Here is a 19,187-nt window from a genome sequence, read left to right on the forward strand (position 1 = left end):
CCCTCCCGCCCCTGGCCGGTGGCTCGTGGCTACGCTTCGCGGACCCTCCACGCCCCTCTGACCCACGCGCCATGAGGGCCGCCACCCCTTCTGCGGAACCCCTGGCCCAGCCCGGCTGGAGCCGCGGGAACGGGCGGCTGGGAAAACGGAGGCTGCGGCTCCTACAGCGCCCGCCTCCCGCCTCATTTTAGACAGAAATGGGCAAAGCACTGCCACTTCCCAGTCGGCTTCGCCGGTTACCAGTTCGAGTATCAGGAAAAGCACAATATTCCAGTATGTACATCGGACTAACGCTTTATTAAATACTGTATTGCTCAGCTAACAGTAAATTTATAAAACTAAGTAACTTTATTTTGTAATAAAAATAACCCGACCCAGTCCTTCGACAGTATCTGAAACCCTCGGCTGACACTAGGCTCATCGTCCCCTCTTATAGCCTCAGTTGGCCGGGTACCCCGGCGACCCACGAGGCTAAGCCACCTCCGCTCCCAAATCCCTGGGCTTCATTCAGTGTGGCCTTAGCCAAGGCAAGCCGGCTTGGTCCATCACCCCCGCTTCAAACAGCCAGGTTTAGGAGGCTTAGGGCTACAAATACGAGGGCCCCCTCCAGCAACCGCATCAGTCAGAGCTGGGCCTGATGGCCTGGCTGCTCCTGCCCTCCTAGGTGTGCCACCAGGAGTTGGGAAGAGGCAGGGCACTTTCTGATCCAGGTGGCCTTACAGAGCTGTGGCCAGCCCTGTGCTGTGTCCCAACAAGCTTGTCTCTAAGGACAGCGCTGTTGTCTTCGGCTCAGTATCCTGTCTGGCTGAGAGTCAGGCTTGGCCTTTCTCTGGACTCATGGGGCGGCAGTAGGCATGAAGGTGCATGCCCTCCAGGAGACAAGCAACCTCCACAAGCATGCAGCTTTAGAATAGGAATTGAGAGAAGCCAGCCTCTAAAAGGAAGTCCGGGATCTCCCCGGGGCAGGTGGCAGGTAGCGGCCACCCCACCCAGGAAGTCCCAGGCAGTGCTCTCACCCTGGAGTGGCACCCCAGTCTCTCTGCACCGCCAGACTCTCCCCAGACGCTGAGAAGCCTGGTGGGATGCAGAGGGCACACAGGGCACAGGGCCACCAGCCAGCTTGGAGACAGGAGTCTGGAGGACAAACTGCAACCAGTTTGGATGAACCTGGGTTTGGTATGTAACTGAAAGGCAGGTATGCTACATAAAATTAAGGCAAGTGGTTCAGGGTAGGGCCATGGGGGCAGAACCCTGGTCTCCAGAAGACAGTTCAGGCAGCCTCAGAATGCTCTGGAAACAGGCCCCACACCATACCATATTCCGAGTCCAGCACCTGCCCCCACCTGGATAAACAAGAAGAAAGGAAGCGGAGGCACTGAAGTCCCATCCCACTGCCACTGCTACAGAAGAAAACTTCCTTTTTAAACAAAAACTGCTGTCCTTCATCATGCTGGGGAAAGAGCCCCTGGCTGACAACACAAGTGAGGGCCTGGAGCCCTGGCTGCTCCTCATGGTAACTGTGGGGTCCTTAGCAGGGCTCGCCGGGGCCACCAAGGCCACTTTTTGCTCCGGCCAGCAGGCTCAGCGCACAGCACACACATCCAGGATGCAGAAGCGTGCACGGCAGGTGGGGCAGGGCACACGGCTGGCGAGCCAGGTGTCAGGGCGCTGTGGGTCCTGGCGGCTGGCGAACCACTTGCCCATGCAGGTGAGACACCACATGGGGCGACAGTAGCACTGCTGGCACTCGCCTTCAGCTGTCTCTTGGCAGGTCTTCACCAGCTTCACACTGGCACGTGTCTGCATGCAGCCAATGCATGCCTCCAGCTCCTGCGGGTGGGCCAAGGGTGTCATAGGGAGACTGGCCAGATAGCCCTGTGCCCCTCCATCCTACCCAGGGGGCCTGGCCTGTGGGAACCCACCTGCCCCCACCCAGCCCTCACCTGGCTGCTGGGGACTGAGTAGACTGGGTTGACCTCCACCAGAGAAGCAAACGTCTCCAGGAACAGGTCGCCCAGGCTCTGATGGATGACCACGTTGGCCGCACTGCGGATGGGTGCGCGGAGCTTCTCACACAGCTCACCATACTCCGTGGAGTTCAGCCTGCACAAGGTGGGGTCTGCTGGGCTGGGGCCACTGAACCAAGGCCCCTCTGCAGGGCAGGGCCATCATTCCTGCTGGGGATGCCAAGGTGCCTCTACAGTGACAGACACCCACAACCACACACAACATGGGAGCCCAGGCACAGCCCAGTCACCTGAAGTAGACCAGCCAGTAAAGATAACCCTGAGGCCAGAGCCCACAGAACCAGCACCAACTCCCTGCCCCCAAGGGATGCAGAGAGGGGCAAAAAAAGTGGGTGGATTGCAGGTGGGACGCAGAATGCCTGGCTCTCAACAAGTTCAGGCACAAAGAGGGTCACAGGAGAGGAACAATGCACTGTCCAAAGTTTGAATGGGGTGGGAAGACATTGGTTGGGCCCCAGAGCCAAAGCAGCCATCAAGCCTCAGTCCTGTACCATCCCCCCAAACATGCCTAACGTGCTCCCCTGAAAAGAGCTGTCATGGAAAGAGCAGCAGCAGGGGGTACCTACAGGGGCATGAGGGGACAACGGGCCTTGAGGGAGAGTTCCACTGGTGGGGTGGACAGAGGATTCTGCTCCAATGCATCATTGCCTCCCAGAGGAGCCCAAGACTAGAACCCGGTGGCTGGCTGCCTCTGACATGCCCCAGCCTTACTCTTGCCCTGGCCACACACACACCTACCGGATGTCGAAGGCCTGCACGCCAGGGCTGGCACTGGCCACGTGGATGGTAAGGAGCTGCACAGGCAGGTTCGAGTCTGGGGAGAGCTCATGCTGCTGGGACTCTGTCACGGTCAGGTGCACATCCTGCTGCTGAGCCACGTGCACACGGTATGTGGTCACCTTCATCACCCACGTGTCTGTCACAATCACACGTGCCCCTGGTGCCCCCGTGGCAAACTTATCGATCCGCCGGAATTCCGTGTTGACTGAGGAGGCCACGGCCCTCCAGCCTGACTGTGGGAGGGCATAGAGGGCCAAGGTGCGGGCCAGCGGGTGGCAGGTCCACTGATCACAGGACCAGTAGTAGATTAGGGTGCTGGCGATGGTGGGCAAGGTCACTGCCAGCAGGAGGAAGAGCCGCCAGGCCTCTGGGGCCTGGCCGAGGGAGTAGAGCTGCTTTTCTGAGGCCGCAAAGCACATGCCCACATAGTAACCTACAAGGATAGGAAGGGCCTCAGCAGGAATTGGGGCTGCCAGGCCATTGTTATCCCTCCAAAGTGCCTACCAAAGGCCATCTTGGTCAGCTCTCAGGGCTAGGCCATGGTACCCCAGGGCAGGTGCACCTTACCTGCCTCCACACTGGCCCAGCTCAACCCTTGCCCACGACAGTAATATAATAAAGGAGAAAAAGACATTTCTAATGTACTACTTTAGCCATACACGAGTAATACATGATTACAGAAATAGGAAAGCCTGAAAAACGCAAAAACAAACACAAAGATCTGGTGTCACCCAAAGCCAAGCTGCACATTGGCCTCCCAGGGGTGGGATCTTGGCCTCTCAACTCCACCCCCACTAAGAAGGCAAATCAGTGTGTGGCCCTTCCCAAGAACTCAGATTTGTGCTCCAAACAGAAAGCAGAAAACAACGGGGGCCACAGCTCCCAGGCCCCTGCTGGTTAGTTCTGGGCCAATATGCATATTCTAGTGACTGAAGTAGATAACGAAGTAGATAATGGGTACCCGCCAGAGCACGTTTAAGAGCACAAAATAATAGTAAACATTTGCTGTCTATCAAGTTACTTCATTTAAGGTAATTTATCCTGCAGCAGTAGAAAACATGCATACAAAGTTTCAAAGCTTTTACAAAACAAGGTCAAAAGGGAAAAAAAGACCCTGAGACTGGCCACAAGGCTAAATTCTTCCCACCTGCATGAGTCAGAGCTTCCTAAGCTCCGGCTTCTCAGTCCTGGTGCAGCCTGCGGACAGCCCAGCCACTCACAGGCTTACAGAAAGGGTGTGGCTAAAGGGACTTCAGAAAGCTGTGGGAACCCTTAGTTCCCAAGACAGAAACCCAACCCACGACCCTCTTGGGGGCCCAGGTTCCGAGCCACACTTTCCTCATCCCTGCCTCACAGAGCTGCTGGGGCCTCAGGTTGAGAAAGCCACACAGTTACCCCAACAGCAGGCAGACAGAACCAGTGGCAAAGGAGACCACCAGACTGCCACCAAGGCCCTGTGTCCTTGGGGTGGGCAGGCAGCCCTCCTGCGCATGTCTGGCCTCAACCCAGTCCCCTCCAGGAGGCTCTCCACACCTGGCCCAGGCTGCTGCGCCCAGCTGACAGCTGGAAACTCCTGTGCCCACGGAGCCATAGACACGGCCCGCAGCAGCTACCTGCCCTTCCAGACCTGCTTCTGCTCTGTATGCTCCAGAGAACCACATACACATATCTAGTACCGCGCCTTCCAGCCAGTCCCCTGTCCAACCAGCTGACAAACCAGCCTCTCAGAGGCCAGAGAGCACCTGAGTCTCCGCCCAGGGACAACCCCTGTACCACCTGTGAGCATCCTGCGCCAGCCACACAAACACGCCCCGCCATCCTCTGCACCTGTGACGCCCCTATGGGGTTACCCATCTCTGCCTCCTTTCCCACACCCACCTTTCAAAGCCTGGGAAAAGACCACCTGCTCTCCCAGGTCTCTCCACCTTCCTGTTACGATCAGTTAACTCATGTCCCTCTCCTGGGAACTGCCCCCACAAAATGACTCCGGACCTGCCCCAGCTGGGCGAAGCATCATCCCCTTTGCCCGCCCCTCAATATTCTAAGCCTTCATTTCCACCACCTGCAAACAGCCACCTGCCGCCAGCCAGCACCTTCCTCTCAGCTCTCGGGAGCCGGGGACGCGAGAAGCCCAACTCAGAGCGCACGGGCTGTTAGTTCACGGCCGCGGTTCTCAGGATCAGCGTCTCTCCTCTGCTCCGAGCGACCCGGGACCCGCTCGCCTTCCCCCGACTCTCCCCGACCTCTGGGGTCCCGGAACTCGGCCGCAGCCCGAGGGGCCACTTCCGCCCACCAAGGAGGACACAGGCCGGTGCCCCGCCCCGAGGACCCTCTGGGGAGGGTCCGGCCTGCTCACCGAGGGGCAGCAGCGAGTGGCACAGCAGCGTGGCGGACGTGCGGCGCAGGTGGTAGGATACAAAGGCGGCGTCCTCGCTGCCCAGCCAGCCCGACAGCAGGTTCTGCACCGTGAGCCCGGCCGAGTGGAACTCGGTGGGCGTGAACACGAAACACACGGCGAACACCAGGTAGGCCAGCGTGAAGGTGACCTCCGGGCTGTCCATCGCGCTGCCGCGGCCTCCAGGAAGCCGTCAGGGAGAGCCCCGCAGCCCGCGACTGGAAACAGCCCCGAGAACTCCGAGCCGGTGGGCCGCAGCAGGCGAGCGCCACCGGCGCGGGGCGCTCTGGGAGACTGTGTCGCCGCCCGCGGGGCATTCTGGGAGATGGGGTCCCGTCTGCAGGCTGGCGTGAGGAGCGCTGGGAGGCGTCACATCTACGCGGGGCACCCTGGGAAACGGAGTTGCCGCGTCTGGCTCAGCCAGAAGCGTTGGGACCGCGACGGTCCTCGTGAGAGTTCGGCTCCATCTCACAATCCGCTTTGGGGCGGAGCTGCAGCCGGTCCCATTTCACAACTGGGGAAGCCGAGACCCGGGCCAATGGCTCTTAGGCCCTGGCCCTTCCGCGAAGCCCTGTCGCGTCCGCGGCAGATCTCACCCCCGCCCCCCGCAGCCACCCTCAGCCCGCCAGCGGCCCCGCCCCTCCGCAGGCGCAGCGAGCCGGGTTCCCGACGCCTTCCGGCGCCGCCACGCCCAAAACGCCCCTCCCCCGGAAGCGGACAGCCGGCGTCCGGGAGGCGTGGCCGCGGCGCGGCGTGCGTCCCGCCCCCGTCGCGAGCTGATTGGCCGCGGGCGCCAACCGTCGGTATTTGAATCCGCGGCGGGCGAACGGGCTCCCGGATTCCGCGCCTCCCGCTCCCTCGGTTTCGTGTGGCCGCCAGCAGGTAGGCGATGGCGGCGGCGGATTCCCCGGCTCGGGGCTCAATCCCCACCTCGTCCCCCCCAGCCTCCGGTCCCCGCACCCTGACGCCCGCGGCAGCTGGGCGGCGCCTACCCCCAACGGGCCCTCCTCCGTCCGCGGCTCCTCCCGCGGCTTCGGGGTGCGCCGTCCGCTCGGCACCCCCGCCCCCTGGGACCCACCCCGCCGGTGTTTGCTGCCGCCCTCCCAGGGGCGCCCTCCTGCCAGAGTCCCCGGCACCCCGCGGGTCCGCTGGTTTCCGTCCGCAGCCCTTGGGCGGAGACGCCTGAGGGTTTCCTGCCTTACGGTACCCACTCGGTCTCCTAAGTCGGCCTCCCCTCGCCGTCACCTTTTGACCTCTTCCAGCCTCGAACCCTACCTGTATTCGCGCCTTGCAAGTGTACACTTCCTATCCTCTGCGCCCCCGGCTCAACGCCCTCCCCTCTTGGACCCGATCCTCCGCCCCTCCCACCTCTGGGGGCACCTTCGTGCTGCTTTATCCACGCCCCACCTGCGAGCTCCCATCTGTGAGCCCTCGCCGACTCCAGCTGCACCCGCCCTCCGGTTCCTGCTGATTGTTCCCAGCTGCTGCGCGCAGCTCCTCTGGGTTCCGCCCACGGACCTGGACCTCCGTTCAGTGGGAGGTCTGGCCTGGCCGGCTCTGCTGGGAGCCTTCTCCCCTTTGTCAGTGAAAGCTAGGCCTGACAGAGAATGCCCCGGCTGTTCTCCCACCTTCCTCAGGCGAGGCACTGTCGTAAAGTGTCCTCTAGGCCCCCTCCCTGGAGTATCCCACAGCCATCCCACTCCCAGATGTGGGCCTGCTGGCCAAGCTGGGGCTGCTCACACCACCCCGTCTGGATGCAGGAGCCTCTGACCCCCCACTTCCCTCCTGCCCTTTCCTGGGCTCACACACAGGGCCCCACCCCCATACCTTCCAGGGCATCTTGTAACCTTGACTCCCCTCTTTTTTTTTTTTTTTTTTTGACTCCCCTCTTTTCAGGGCAGCTTTGCTCCCTCTGCCCCTGCCAAGCCCAGCCTTGCTCTTCAAGCTGCAGCCTCCAGCACCCCCGCCACCAGCAAATACCTGAGACATTCCCATGGACAGGCCCTCTAGCGACTCCTGGGTTGGGAATGTCATGCTAGTGACTGTCATGAGGACCTTGGGAAGGGGGAGTGGGGACTTCTGGGCCTCTGTGGAGGTCGCTGGTGTATATTTCTAGACTCCAAGCCTCAGTGTTGAAATTCGTCCAGTCCCCACCAAAGTAATCCATTTTATTGGTCTCCACCTTGTCCCGCTCTCTTCTGGGCCTGGACCCTCATGGTGCCACAGTGTGCTCCCATCTCCCAGCCTGTGACGAAAGAGCAAGCCTGCTTTCTTGCTCTCAGCTAACATGGCAGCCAGCTCAGCTGTGCTGTGGCCTCAGCGCCTGCAGTAGAGGCCTGAGGGGAGACCCAGGCTTTCTAACAGGCCCACACCCAGGTCTCCTGACCTTTCCTCGCTGAGTCCAAATTGTTTTGAGGACCCGATTCTCCTTCCTTGTTCTGTGGGCTGAAGGCCTTTGCGGCTCTTTGTCCTGGGCGGCGACAGCTGCCCTAAAACAAGGACTGCCTGGCAGAGGACATGCTGAGATGGGACCCACCAGTGCAGGATGGGGACATCTGCTCTGCTGGGCCAGCTCCTTGCCCTGCCTATACAGCCCTCATGCTGACGCCAATTGTCTGCTTTCCCAGAATGAGTCTGCAGATCTACAATGATGAAAACGTCACTGGTGACAAAAGTGCAGAGAACTGTGAGTTCCTGTTTTCACCGCCGGAACTTACCGGAAGACTATCTGTTCTTCGTCTGTCACAGAAAGAAAATGTGCCACCCAAGAGCGTACTCAAAGCTATGAAAGTAAGCACATTTTGCTGTGTAAATATACTGTGTGTCATGCATTAGGTCCCTCTGGGACTTGCTTACCTGGGGACTTGTGGAAGAGGGCAGGGCACTGCCACAATAGTGGGTGAAAACTGGAATTCTTGAAAAGATCTCCTCCTCCCCCAATAGGTGACTTTCCAGACTCCTTTGCGGGACCCACAGACACACCGGATATTGAGTCCTAGCATGAGCAGCAAGCTCGAGGCTCCTTTTGCTCTGGAGGATACTGTTGGCTTAGAAAGTTCTCCTCAAAACCAGACCCAGAAAGAGAAGTAAGTGTTGATGCTGCTTAATGTACTGCAATTCCTAATCTTTCCAGCAGACGCTGCAGGAAAATTCAACTTTGTCGTTAGTTGCATCTGGTCAAGTTCCTCGTGGTTTCTGCTGTGAGCTTGTGCAGGGCATTGCCCAGCATGATAAGTGGCTCACACTAGAAGCCACTTGTTAGTAGAAAAGTGGATGATGGGGGCACCTGGGTGGCTCAGTGGGTTAAAGCCTCTGCCTTCGGCTCAAGTCGTGATCCCGGGGTCCTGGGATCGAGCCCCACATCGGGCTCTCTGCTTGGTGTGGAGACTGCTTCCTCCTCTCTCTCTCTCTGCCTGCCTCTCTGCCTACTTGTGATCTCGGTCTGTCAAATAAATAAATAAAATCTTAAAAGAAAAGAAAAGAAAAGTGGATGATGAAATTTGTAGAAGTTCAAGGTTTTTTTGTTTAAGCTTTTTTTGGTTTATTTGTAAAGAGAGAGCACAAATAGGGAGGGGCAGAGAGAAAGAGCAAGAATCTTGATCTCATGACCCTAAGATCATGACCTGAGCCAAAACCAAGTCAGATGCCCAACTGACTGAGCCACCCAGGTGCCCCAAATAAGTTTAGGTTTTATGTTGTGTGGGGTGCCTGGGTGGCTCAGTGGGTTAAACTCTCTGCCTTCGGCTTGGGTCATGCCAGGGTCCTGGGATCGAGCGCCGCATTGGGCTCTCTGCTCAGCGAGGAGCCTGCTTTCTCATCTCTCTCTGCCTGCCTCTCTGCCTACTTGTGATTTGTCTGTCAAATAAATAAATAAAATCTTTTTTAAAAAAAAGAAAGAAAAGTTTTATGTCGTGCTCCTTTACTCTGCCTTTACCAGCACACCAGCCTGGCTTTGGTTTGTCTCATTTCATGGAATGTCTGCACACATCTCCAGTGCTATGTGGATAGGTTTCTTTCTTTCTTTTTTTTTTTTTTTTTTTTTAATATTTTATTTATTTATTTGTCAGAGAGAGAGGGAGAGAGAGCGAGCACAGGCGGACAGAATGGCAGACAGAGGCAGAGGGAGAAGCAGGCTCCCTGCCAAGCAAGGAGCCCGATGTGGGACTCGATCCCAGGACGCTGGGATCATGACCTGAGCCGAAGGCAGCGGCCCAACCCACTGAGCCACCCAGGCGTCCCTTCTTTTTTTTTTTTAATAAAAGATTTTATTTATTTATTTGACAGACAGAGATCACAAGTAGGCAGAGAGGCAGGCAGAGAGAGAGAGAGGGGGTGGGGGAAGCAGGCTTCCTGCGGAGCAGGGAGCCCGATGCGGGGCTCGATCCCAGGACCCTGAGATCATGACCCGAGCCGAAGGCAGCAGCCCAAACCACTGAGCCACCCAGGCGCCCCAGGTTTCTTTTTTTTTATACCCACTGGGTTCTCCTTTCTGTTTGCGAGTCAGCCTTGGATGTTGTCAAGAGCTCTCGATCTTTCTCTTCAGTGAAAATCTTGATCCTTCTGTGCCCCGGACTGTGTAGCTGGTGTTCACCAAATGAAAGGGGGAGATAGGCAAGCAGAGAAAACCTTGACTGTGACTTATCCCGTTTCGGCTCTCCCAGAAACCTGCATGCTCTCGTTGGTCCACGAGCTTTGATTTATGAGGATATACTTGTGAAAGTTAATCCTAAGAAGAGAATTAACTGAATGTTCTTTTTTTACTGTTTTTAGCTAATGTTTTCTCATGGATTAAGTTCTAATTTAAAAATTAACAGATTCTTTAGTGTTAACTAAGCTTGTTTCTAAAAAGCCAACAGTTCGCCAAGGAAGTGGACACCAAAATGACCAATGGAATTCTCCACAAACCAATGATGGCCAATGCCATCCCCACTCCAGCAGATGTGAGAGCAACCCCTGAAGATTGGCAGCATTCCAGTGGGCCCACCTCAGCTCACCTGGCCAGTCTGGATCCCTCAAGCTCTCCCCAGATGCTAAAACGTCTTGAAAATCAAGTGGCTTCTCTAGAACAAATGACTGTGAGCCCCGAGCAAGCCTTGGAGGAAAGTGTTCATTCTTATTTCTCAGAAAAGAGTATTCCCTCCACCTTGGAAATCACAGAAGACCCTTCCCAGATGGCTACCCCAGACCAAACAGAAGACCCTCCCGAAGCCACCAGAGAAAGCCCAAACTGGGTGGCTGCTTTGTCCCCTATGACTCACCCTGCAGGAGCAGGTGGAGAAGGGTCCCCTGTAGACCTGCCTGGTGAGGCCCCGGCCGGCCCTGAAGAGCCCTCAGGTCCTGGAGATGCCACGCTGGCCAGCCATCTGAAGGCTGGAGGGGCCACAGCCCCAAGTCCTCAGAAGAAAGAAGCTGATGGCCAGAGAGCCACCTCATGGAATGGCAGGCCCATAGAGCTAGAATTTGATTTATCTGACAATGCTACCAGCAAAACATTGCCTGCACTGAGGGAATTGGGGACGAGACCTAGCCCTAAACCTTCCCCTAGGATGTCAGAGCCACGGCAAGAAAAGGCCCCTGAGGAGGCCAGTGAGGGGCCCCTTCCCCTGCCCCGGAGGTCTTACAGCCTGGACTGGAACAAGCTGGATGACCCAAACTTTAACCCATTTGAAGGAGGAGAGGCCCAGCCCTCAGAATGCCCACAGAGCAGGCCAGCCGGGCCTGTGGCCAAGGAGGTGTCTGCTAGTCCCGAGGCCACGGGGCCCTCCTCTCCGAGCCTGTGAGTACTTGGTGGTGGGGGGGTAGTGCCCAGCAGTGTGCGTGCTGGAGGACCCAGGCCAGAGAAGGGGCTTGGTCACACATGGGCTGTGGGAGGCAGCTGCCCAGCCTGGATCCCGAGACCACAGAGGGTGCGCTCCTCCACTGCAGGGGACTCCTGAGAGATTGTGTGAAAGAACACGCAGTGGTCCTGGTTCTGTCCCCTCCACGGCAACTTATGCTTTCTAAGAGCATGATCTGGAAGCACCCTGGAGCTTGAGGGGATCTTGTCTGCCAGTCCAGGGCCGGCGGAGCAGCTCCCCGTGCTTGCCCCCGTGCCTCGGGCTCTCCCGCTGTGCTCTCCCAGCACTTAGCCAGGGCCTGGCCCCCCAGCACTCATCCAGGCAGCATTCTGGTGGGATGCATGCCGGCTGCCCCCCCAGCCAGGAGTGCACCCTGACAGTCCTGTAGGCCATCTCCTCGCACCTGCCCGGCCTCCTGGGACCCTTACTCTGGCACATTTGCCAGCTTCCTGGTGAAATCAGACAAGTAAACCCTTGGGATTTGCTCTATGAGCCGGGTCCCCCTGGGAAGCCCATGCTTCTTGGGCAGTTGAGGTGGGTGGGGACGGCTCTGCTGGGAACTTCCGCATAGCCCTTGGCCTTCAAGGTGAGGGTTCACAGGGCAGGAGGCAGCTCAGTCCTGGGGCACATGCCCTGTTGACACCATCTCTTCAGGCAGGTGCCTTCATTCTCCTTGGATGACACGCCTGGGGTGCAGACCGCAGCCAGGACCCCAGGTGCAGCAGGCAAGGTAGGGACATGAGCTCAGCCCAGGCCATCCGTCATCCTCCGTGCACGTGGGCAGAGGGCGGTGGGGAGAGACCAGGTGGGACACGGCGTGGCACCCCAATTCCCCCCCGCTCCCATCCTGACGAGACTGGGGGAGGTACAGGCTGCACACGGGACCTTGGGCCTCACGAGATGCCCAGACCAAGCTGCCCTTCTTCCAGGAGGGAGCTGCGGACCCTGCAGGTGCACCAACCTCCAGGGGTGGCCTGGGCGGTGAGCCAGCACCCCCCACTCCACAGGACCTGGAGCCCACCGCAGAGCTGGCTGAGGAGCAGTTCCGAGACCCCACTGAGGGTACGTTGTCCCCAGGTCACTTGTCTGTTCCTGCCGGCGGTTGCTGTTCCAGAAATGCCCATGTTCAGGGACATTTTTCCAGAGATCGCCCTACAGGCAGCTCTATTTCCTGACTTGAAGCGATGTGTACAGATGCTCTGGATCCTTCCAGGACATACCCCTGCCGTAAGGGATTTCAGGACTGTAAATCAGATCCGGAAAGAGGCTCTGTGCACACACACAGGCGGCGGGCGCCTTGTTGGTGGAGAAATCCTGTTGGAATGGCAAGTCCACACAGAGTCCACACAGAGAACTGCCCTTCCATGGGGGTGGAGGGCAGGTCTGGACTCTTGAGGTGAGAATCTAGAATGGACTTGTCTCACGAGAGAGAAGGCAGGGGTCTTGATGAGGCTTAACTTACAGGCAGAGAGGAGACCAGGACCGGGGTCTTGATGAGGCTTAACTTACAGGTAGAGGAGGAGACCAGGACCGGAGTGCAGGGTTGGTCCATGACCGAACGATCCCAGGGACCCCTGAGTCCCAAGGGAGTTCTCGGGTCTGGTTTCTCTCCCTGAGCATCAGGTGTTCAAGGGTCCTCTGTGTCACTGCTTGTTCCTGTCCCAGCCAAAGGGTGTGCCGCCGTGCGGAGGGACCACAACTAGCATTTCTGTTCACCAGTTGAGGGGCGTCTGGGTTGTCTGCTCAGTGAGACTGCCGCAAACTTTCGCATGCATTGTGTTGGACATGAGTGTCTGTTGGTCTTGGGCACGAACCCTGGAGGGGAACTCCGGGTCACGTGGTAGCTCTGGGTGACACTGAGGAGACACCAGCTTGCTTTCCAAAGCAGCATCTGTGTTTAAGGTCCCCAACTCTCCTTGGCCTCGGCAGCCCCCTGGGGGCCTCTGGGACTTCAATTCCAGCCTCCAGCCATGGGGAGCGCCCCCTTCGAGGATCTGATCTGCATCCCCCTGCTGACAAGAGTCTTCATGTGCCTTTCACACCTTCTGTGGAATGTCTGCTTGTGTACTTTGCCCTGCTGTTGGATTCAAATTGGCTTTTTTTTTTTAAGATTTTATTTATTTGATAGAGACACATCAAGAAAGGAACACAAGCAGAGGAAGTGGAAGAGGGAGAAGCAGGCTCCCCACTGAGCAGGGAGCCTGTTGTGGGGCTTAATCCCAGAACCCTGGGATCATGACCTGAGCAGAAGGCAGACGCTTAACAACTGAGCCACCCAGGCACCCCTCAGATTGGCTTTTTATTATTGAGTTGTAATGATTTCCCATCTATCCTAGGTAAGGATTTTTTTACCATATAGGTGACATGGAAGGAATTGTTTCCTGTTCTATGGGCTTTGTCTCCCAGTGGCGTCCTTTGAAGCACAGATGTTAACCCCGAAGTCTTGTTTCCCTCTTTTTCTTTTGCTCTTTATGCTTTTGGTGTGAAATCTAAGGAATCCATGCCAGATGTGATACTGCAAGGGTCTGCCCTTACATTTTCTAAAAACGTTATCGTTGTAGCTCTTATATTTGGGATTTTTATTCATTTTGAGTAAATTTTTGTGTATGACGGGAGCCATCCTCAGGTTTTTTTAAGTGAAAGTTCCATTGTCCAGAATTCAAAAATGGTTTTAGGGGAAGTTTTACTTTTTTTTTTTTTTTTTAAGATTATATTTATTTGAGAGAGTGAGAGCGAGAGCACAAGAGGGAAGAAGGTCAGAGGGAGAAGCAGATTCCCTGCAGAGCTGAGTGCCCGATGCAGGATTCGTTCCCGGGACTCCAGGACCATGACATGAGCTGAAGGCAGTAACTTAAACAACTGAGCCACCCAGGCACCCCTAGAGAAGTTTTAAATAATAGCTCTTAGCCCTGGCACTTGGGTCCCTTGGAACAGTTTTGGTTGTGGTACCTGGAGAGATGCTGCTTGGCTCCCGGCAACACACGGGACAATCCCACCAGGTGTCTTGGCCCCAGGGGTCCTTAGTGTGAGCCAGGATTGGTGGCCCCCAGGGGAGAGGGGTGGAGGGAGCAAATCACAGCTCTGGGCAGCCCCGCCTGAGGGCCAAAGGGCCAGAAGCAGGGGACTGCTATTCACGGTGCCTGTGTGGTGGGTGACAGCAGCACTGATGCCTCCCCCCTCCTCAGTTCTAGGCTCGGGAGCTGAGGTGGATTATCTGGAGCAGTTTGGGGGTTCCTCGGTGAGTACCGCACTGTCATGGCAGCCTTTTCCAGAGTATACCTCTGCAAAGAGGGTGCTTTCTAGAACAACCCTGAGCCACTGACCCACCTCCAAAATCACGATGGGCTGGCTCACACATGCCAATGGTGTCTGCTCCGTGATGGGCATCAGGGGCTCCCCGGGGCCTCGTGGTGCCTGTCTGGAGCTCTCGTGGAGAGGGGAGCTTGAGCACACGCTGCTGCATGCTGGGGTCTGCCTTGGGGCCATCCTCCATCAGGGAGGCTGGTGAACCTGCTAACTCGCCCATTCTTCCAGTTTAAGGAGTCAGCCCTAAGAAAACAGTCTTTGTACCTCAAGTTTGACCCGCTCCTAAAGGATAGCCCTCAGAGACCAGGGCCTGTAGCCCCAGAGACCAGCAGGTATGCCTCCCCTCTATCCCCTGGGGCTTAGGGCAGGTGGGTGGGCAGGCATTGACCCAAGATTTCTAGACTAAATGGGGACATTCATGACTCTGCCTTGGAAAGGTAGACTTCAGGGCTCTCTGGACCCCTCGGGTATGGAAGAAGGGATTGTGGGTCCAATCTCACACTTGCCTGTCCTCATGAGTGGGCCCCTGTGGCTGGGTGATAGCTCATGCCACAGGGGCGGAGACTCGAAGTGGAGTTGAAGGGATGTAACAGAGGCTGTTCTCTGGCCTTTGGGGGAAACGGGCACATTTACCTTCTATTCTGGGGTCTCAGTGCACAGGATGTGGCCGTGCCTTCCTCAGGAAACTTGCCAGAGGCAAAGCTCGTGGAACTTGACTTCCTGGGACCCCCAGGTGCTCCCGTAAGTGCTCTTCCCCTTGTGATGCAGAGAGAAGACTCTGGTTACGGGCCTGATGATACGAGTGGGTGCAGCACCCCTCCTTGGCATGGGGTGGGGGGACTCCCTGCTGCCCTGGGAGCCCGTGGCCTCTGAGGACCTGTCCTCCCGACAGTAGGGTAGAGGTGGGGGTGGCTCCCAAAAGAACATATGGCCCAGCTTGTCGTCCCCCCACAGATGCTGGATCCCCCTCCCTGTGTCTTTGGGCCTGGGGGGCCACCGCTGTCCATGGGCTCCATCGTGGACGTGTTGCAGTACAGCCAGAAGGACCTGGATGCAGCGGTGAGGCCAGGGTGTAGGGCGCTGGGTTCCCATCGGGTGCCGCAGTACATAGCCCTGAGCACCAGCTCTCCTCCGAAGATGTCCGCTCACTGGTTTCGCACCCCAGTGTCTCCCCCCAGCATCTCCCAGACTAGCTGCTTACATACAGAGGGGCTCAGGCATCCCCCACAGGCACAGGCTGGCCACGTCTGCTGGCTGCTAAGTCCTTTCCCAGCCTCAGTGCCTGTGGCCCCCTGTCCTGCCCAGAGCTGGCCAGGAGCTCCTGTGGTTGGGCCCCTCCCCCTCTGCAGCTGCTCTCCCAGCCTTGTCCATGGCAGGAGGTGTCCCCCCTCTCCACCCGCACACAGATACAATTCCTGGGGGCTGATGGGACCCCTTCGTGTCCGACAGGCAGTTCTCTCCCTGGACACTGGCTGGCCCTGCCACCACCTGGGAGCCACAAGGTCCTTGGGCTGACTGGGGCTCCTCACAGCCACTCCCCCGACTCTGACACGTTGTCCCCTGGACCCTGGGTGTGAGGGGTGCCCAGCAGCTACGTGCTATGTGCCGTGTGCAGGTGGAGACCACACGCGAGGAGAACGTGCTGCTGAGGAGCCAGTGTGAGACGCTGCGCGCCAGGAATCTGGAGATGGGGTAAGGCTCGCTGTGCTCACCGGGCGGCTTGGGTGCATCTGCCGCGGGCGGCACAGGCGGCCATGGGCACCTCCATTCTCCCCACAGGAAGATCATGGATGGCTTTGAGGGAATCGTGTACCAGGCAATGGGTGAGTGCTGGCAGCCCCAGGTCTCAACTGCAGTGGAGCCACCAAGGCCAGTGAGGGAACGTCTGGTGGTCAGAGCTGGGTGGTGCTGGGGGACTGGTACTTGCTGGCCCCAAAGCTGGCCAGGCCCCAGGTGGGCATCTGGGGTCCCTTCCATGGTCACTGTATCCATGGTGTGCCCCCCACGTCCCCAGGGCATCCCAGGGTGTCAGGCTCTGGACGTGTCAGGTGGGGCTTGGAGTGAGTACCAGTCCTCACCCTCGGCAAAGCCTCAAGCTCCCAGAGGCCCCTGGCTTGGGGACCTGGCCTGGTATCCCTTGGGGCCCTAGGTTCATGTCCACCCACCCCTCCAGGGCTGGCTTGTGGGCCCCCTAGGCTCTGCTCTGGAAGATCACATTGGAGGGGGTGTCTTTCGCCTGGCCCTCAGCGGGACCACAGCCGGCTGCCCACCCCTCCCCTGCCGCGTGTGTCCCACATCCCGGGCCCTCGCCTGTGGTACCAGCATGTGGGGGCTGCTCTCACCCCGGTGCTTGTTTCTCTTTGCTCAAGAGGAGGCTCAGAAGCAGAAGGAACTTGCAAAAGCAGAGATCCAGAAGATCCTAAAGGAAAAAGAGCAGCTGACTGCAGACCTGAGCTCCATGGAAAAGTCTTTCTCTGACCTCTTCAAACGGTTTGAGAAACAGAAAGAGGTGATCGAGGGTTACCGCAAGGTAGGTGGTGCCAGGTGGGCCTGTGCCTGTCTCCCACACAGCGTACCTGGGGCCATCCTGCCCCATGGCCTCACCTTGCTGAGGGCAGAAGCTGCTCACTCGCCAGGCAGACCACCCAGGCAGCCCCTGGCTGTGCCCTTCCCTTGCCAGTGGACCCAGGGTTGGCGGAGGTTACTATTTGTCCAGGGACTTGAGCAGAGGGGCCATGGGGCCTGGGCTGGAGACAGAGCCCCGGCAGGCTCTGGGTGCCTAGGATGCCCACTGGCTGCCTCCTGGAGGAGGGCCAGGGCCCCTTGGACCTCAGTGGCCCCACTGCATGAGGCCTACGGGCTGCCTGGCATTCTGGGCACACAGCTGGGCAGGACTCCCCCATGGCCGACCCTTTCTTCCTCTGCAAGAGGAGTCACCTGAAGGAGCTGGTCCCCTTCCAGAGAGCATCGAGACATGCACTCATGGCATGCAGTGACCACACGCACAGCTGCTGAGACAGGCCTGTGTTAGGGGTGGGGGCAGGGGGCCTAGAAAGTGTCACCTGATGTGTGGAAGAAGAAAGCACAGGGGCAAAGCTCAAAGGTGGGGCCTATTGCCATGAAGGATGAGGGCTCAGGGGGCCCTGGAAGGCCCAAGGGTGGTGGGGGTGCCACATCGGGGCCTCAATCTTCAGCCTTCTCCCTGCCCCTCAACTATTGGCTTTGTCATGGTCTGAAACCAGACCCAGACTCAGCTGCAAAGCTGGGGCCACACAGCCCTGAGGTGGATGGCCCCAGCCCCATGTCCAGATATGCCCTCCTGTGGTCAGCAGTACCTGCCAGAAGCTGTGAGGGGCCAGGGGTCCGTTCTCACATCTGGCGCGGGGTGGGGGGGGAAGTCAGGTGTCCAGCTGTGTCCCCGTGGCCCTCCTTATCGGAGCTGCTGCTTGATTAACACCCCCAGGGGCACCTGGGTGGCTCAGTGGTTAAGCCTCTGCCTTCAGCTCAGGTCATGATCTCAGGGTCCTGGGATTGAGCCCCGCATCGGGCTCTCTGCTCAGCAGGAGCCTGCTTCCTCCTCTCTCTGCCTGCCTCTCTGCCTACTTGTGATCTCTCTCTCTTTCTGTCAAATAAATAAATAAAATCTTTAAAAAAAAAAAAAAAAAAAAAAAAAACACCCCCAGAAACCCTTGATGGTAGGCCATCCACACCTGTCCAAAAAGCGAGGCCTGGCGGGCTCCAACAGAGGACATACCGCACAGTTCACATCTGCATGTTCTCTAAAGAATGAAGAGTCGCTGAAGAAGTGTGTGGAGGGTTACATTGCGAGGATAGAGAAGGAGGGCCAGCGGTACCAGGCCCTGAAGGCCCATGCGGAGGAGAAGCTCCAACTGTGAGTTTGGTGGGAGTGGGCAGGGCAAGACCTAGCAAGCCTCTGGTCAGGGACCCCCCTGGCCTTGACAGATCAGCCCCCTCCTTGGCATCCCCAGGGCTAGCGAGGAGATTGCCCAGGTGCGCAGCAAGGCCCAAGCAGAGTCCTTGGCCTTCCAGGCCAGCCTGAGGAAGGAGCAGATGCGCATCCACTCGCTGGAGAAGACAGTGGAGCAAAAGGTGGGCACATGGGACCCCTGGTGCTGGGGGGAGGGGAGGAGCCCTGCCTGCTGGGGACCGGCTTGGGGATCCACCCTGGGGCAGGGGCTTCAGCCAATAACTTGTAGGCAGCCCATGGCCCACTCCAGGGCTGCCGCTTCTGAGAATTGCTCCAGACCCAGGGATTCTGCCCCAGCTGACACAGTCAGAAGAGCATGCAACTCTTTGAACAACTTGGGGTTGTGAGTTCGAGCCCCACGTGAGATGTAGGGAGGATTCAAAATAAAATCTTCAGAAAAACAAATGAGGATTTTATTTTTCTCCTTCAGACTAAGGAAAATGAGGAACTGACCCGGATCTGTGATGACCTCATCTCCAAGATGGAGAAGATCTGACATACCCCGCCCCATCTGTCTGTCTGTGTGTGTGTGTGTGTGTGTGTGTGTGTGTGTGTGCACGCGCACGCATGCCTGTCTGTCTATGGAAGTTTTCCTGTTCTTCTCTCTTGATCTCTCGTTTTTAAACTAGACTGCTTTAAAAAGAAGAGTAAATAAAGATTGCCTTTGGTTCAAGTGTTGAAGGTGTTCTCATTTTGACTCCGGTGTGGGTTTCTGGCTTGGGCCAGAGGCTGACCTGGCCACTGCAGCTGTTGGCCCGTGCCCCTCGTGGTTGCCCAGGGGGCACCAGCCCTGCCTTTGCACGGCCGTGCTGCCACTGGCCTGGGGTGGTTGGCCCTCGACGGGGCTGTGGTCC

At 57.8% G+C, this 19,187-nt stretch overlaps 2 protein-coding genes across 5 annotated transcripts; one reads left to right on the forward strand and one right to left on the reverse strand.

Moving 5' to 3' along the window:
• Positions 1-274: 274 nt before the first annotated feature.
• TMEM129 (transmembrane protein 129) lies at positions 275-5,514 on the reverse strand. Of its 3 annotated transcripts, XM_032333561.1 has the most exons (4): positions 5,164-5,504; positions 2,766-3,240; positions 1,944-2,103; positions 275-1,830 (listed from the first exon to the last, which is right to left on the reverse strand). In XM_032333561.1, the coding sequence occupies exons 1-4, from the start codon at positions 5,366-5,368 to the stop codon at positions 1,582-1,584; spliced, it is 1,089 nt and encodes a 362-aa protein (XP_032189452.1). In that variant the 5' UTR covers positions 5,369-5,504; the 3' UTR covers positions 275-1,581. The 3 variants fall into 3 exon arrangements, with proteins under 3 accessions (XP_032189452.1, XP_032189453.1, XP_032189454.1); XM_032333562.1 differs by lacking the exon at positions 275-1,830 and having other exon boundaries at positions 1,973-2,197; positions 5,164-5,514; XM_032333563.1 differs by lacking the exon at positions 275-1,830 and having other exon boundaries at positions 2,009-2,177; positions 5,164-5,513.
• A 479-nt stretch (positions 5,515-5,993) lies between these two features.
• Positions 5,994-19,011, forward strand: TACC3 (transforming acidic coiled-coil containing protein 3). 2 transcript variants are annotated; one of them, XM_032333558.1, is made up of 16 exons: positions 5,994-6,084; positions 7,830-7,992; positions 8,146-8,288; positions 10,052-10,978; positions 11,694-11,769; positions 11,969-12,101; positions 14,225-14,277; positions 14,574-14,677; positions 14,999-15,086; positions 15,300-15,404; positions 15,961-16,037; positions 16,125-16,168; positions 16,715-16,875; positions 18,029-18,237; positions 18,335-18,455; positions 18,764-19,011. In XM_032333558.1, the coding sequence occupies exons 2-16, from the start codon at positions 7,831-7,833 to the stop codon at positions 18,827-18,829; spliced, it is 2,469 nt and encodes an 822-aa protein (XP_032189449.1). In that variant the 5' UTR covers positions 5,994-6,084; position 7,830; the 3' UTR covers positions 18,830-19,011. The 2 variants fall into 2 exon arrangements, with proteins under 2 accessions (XP_032189449.1, XP_032189450.1); XM_032333559.1 differs by having other exon boundaries at positions 18,131-18,237.
• Positions 19,012-19,187: the final 176 nt, after the last annotated feature.

The sequence above is a fragment of the Mustela erminea genome, chromosome 2 (genome assembly GCF_009829155.1).
Source record: "Mustela erminea isolate mMusErm1 chromosome 2, mMusErm1.Pri, whole genome shotgun sequence".
Taxonomy (NCBI): domain Eukaryota; kingdom Metazoa; phylum Chordata; class Mammalia; order Carnivora; family Mustelidae; genus Mustela; species Mustela erminea.